This window comes from Manacus vitellinus, unplaced genomic scaffold, assembly GCF_001715985.3.
Source record: "Manacus vitellinus isolate BGI_N305 unplaced genomic scaffold, ASM171598v3 scaffold_133_pilon, whole genome shotgun sequence".
NCBI classification, from domain to species: domain Eukaryota; kingdom Metazoa; phylum Chordata; class Aves; order Passeriformes; family Pipridae; genus Manacus; species Manacus vitellinus.
Window position 1 is genome coordinate 209,851 of NW_021938968.1, and position 1,340 is coordinate 211,190.

The 1,340-nt window shown below is 42.8% G+C and overlaps 1 protein-coding gene across 1 annotated transcript in view; it reads left to right on the plus strand.

Annotated features, from left to right (window-relative positions):
- The first annotated feature begins 6 nt into the window (after window positions 1–6).
- HOXC8 (homeobox C8) overlaps window positions 7–1,340 on the plus strand; it is a 3,220-nt gene continuing 1,886 nt past the window's right edge. Inside the window, exon 1 of the mRNA XM_008931792.3 lies at window positions 7–455. Within this exon, the coding sequence (XP_008930040.1) occupies window positions 20–455 (436 nt within the window). The 5' untranslated portion in view covers window positions 7–19. The remainder of the gene's footprint in view (window positions 456–1,340) is intronic.

Genomic DNA, 1,340 nt, shown 5'->3' on the forward strand with positions numbered 1-1,340 from the left:
TTTGCATGCGAGGGGGGTCATGAGTTCCTACTTTGTAAATCCTCTCTTTTCCAAGTACAAAGGCGGTGAATCGCTGGAGCCAACTTACTACGACTGCAGATTTCCACAAAGTGTTAGCAGGAGCCATGCTCTGGTCTATGGTCCGGGCACCACTGCTCCCACCTTCCAGCACCCTTCACACCACGTCCAAGAGTTTTTCCACCACGGAACCTCCAGCATCTCCAACTCTGGATACCAGCAAAACCCATGCGCCTTGGCGTGTCACGGAGACGCTTCTAAATTCTATGGATATGAAGCTCTACCGAGGCAATCGCTTTATGGTGCTCAGCAAGAGACGACTGTTGTACAATATCCTGACTGTAAATCGTCTTCCAACAGTAACTCTAGCGAGGGACAAGGGCATTTAAATCAAAATTCGTCTCCCAGTCTCATGTTCCCATGGATGAGACCTCACGGTTAGGACCTTTTTTTCCTCCTCCTTAAATGTTTTCCTTTATTTTTTCTCTCTTTCTCTCTTTCTCTCTCTCTCTCTCTCTCTGCCTGTCTGCTCTGTCTGTCTGTCTGTCTATATGTATATGTATGCATAGCCCAGCACAGACATGCCTTAGCTGTATAAACATGCCCAGACACACTTATGCATACATATATATATATACACGCCTGGAAAAAAAAAAAAATATAAATATAAGAGGCGTAGCTGGGGAATATGAAAAGGAATGAGCAGTTTTGTGCTAATGTTTCTTCTTTTTAGGAAGACCTTTGAAAGCAAAACAAGCCAGCAGTTACTAGAGAGCCAGCAAGGTGATTCCCTGCAAAAGGCTTAAATCACAATAAAGTAAAACTTGTTTTTTTATTGCTTGCCTTGAGGATAGGCAATAAGATACAGCTCCCACGAGGTTGTTTGCATGTTGATAATACACCGCTCTTTAAAATGTCATAGAGCCTTTCATAACCGCTTGGAGACGAAGCCTGAAAGGTGGGAACTTGTCTAAGTATTACTAATACTTTACATCTGTTTCTTAAAGCCTAGAGATAAAAGTTTAAGCATAAAGGAAACTTAGCTCGGAGCTATGGGGTGGGGTGGAGGAGGACAGGCTGCTGTTCTGGGTTTAAAGGAAAGGGGGAAAAAAAAAAGAAAAAGAAAAAAAGGGGGGTGGGAAATTCAAAATAATTCGTGCTGAATGGAACTTTGCTCATGTGAAGTCCAGATAATTGCACAGAAACCGAAATACTTCAAAGTACAAGTTTCCCCCCCCTCCCCATCTAAGGACCAAGGTTGTCTCGAAGCCTTGTTAATTCAAAACATGTGAAGGTTAGTGTGAATTTTAAGGACAATCAGA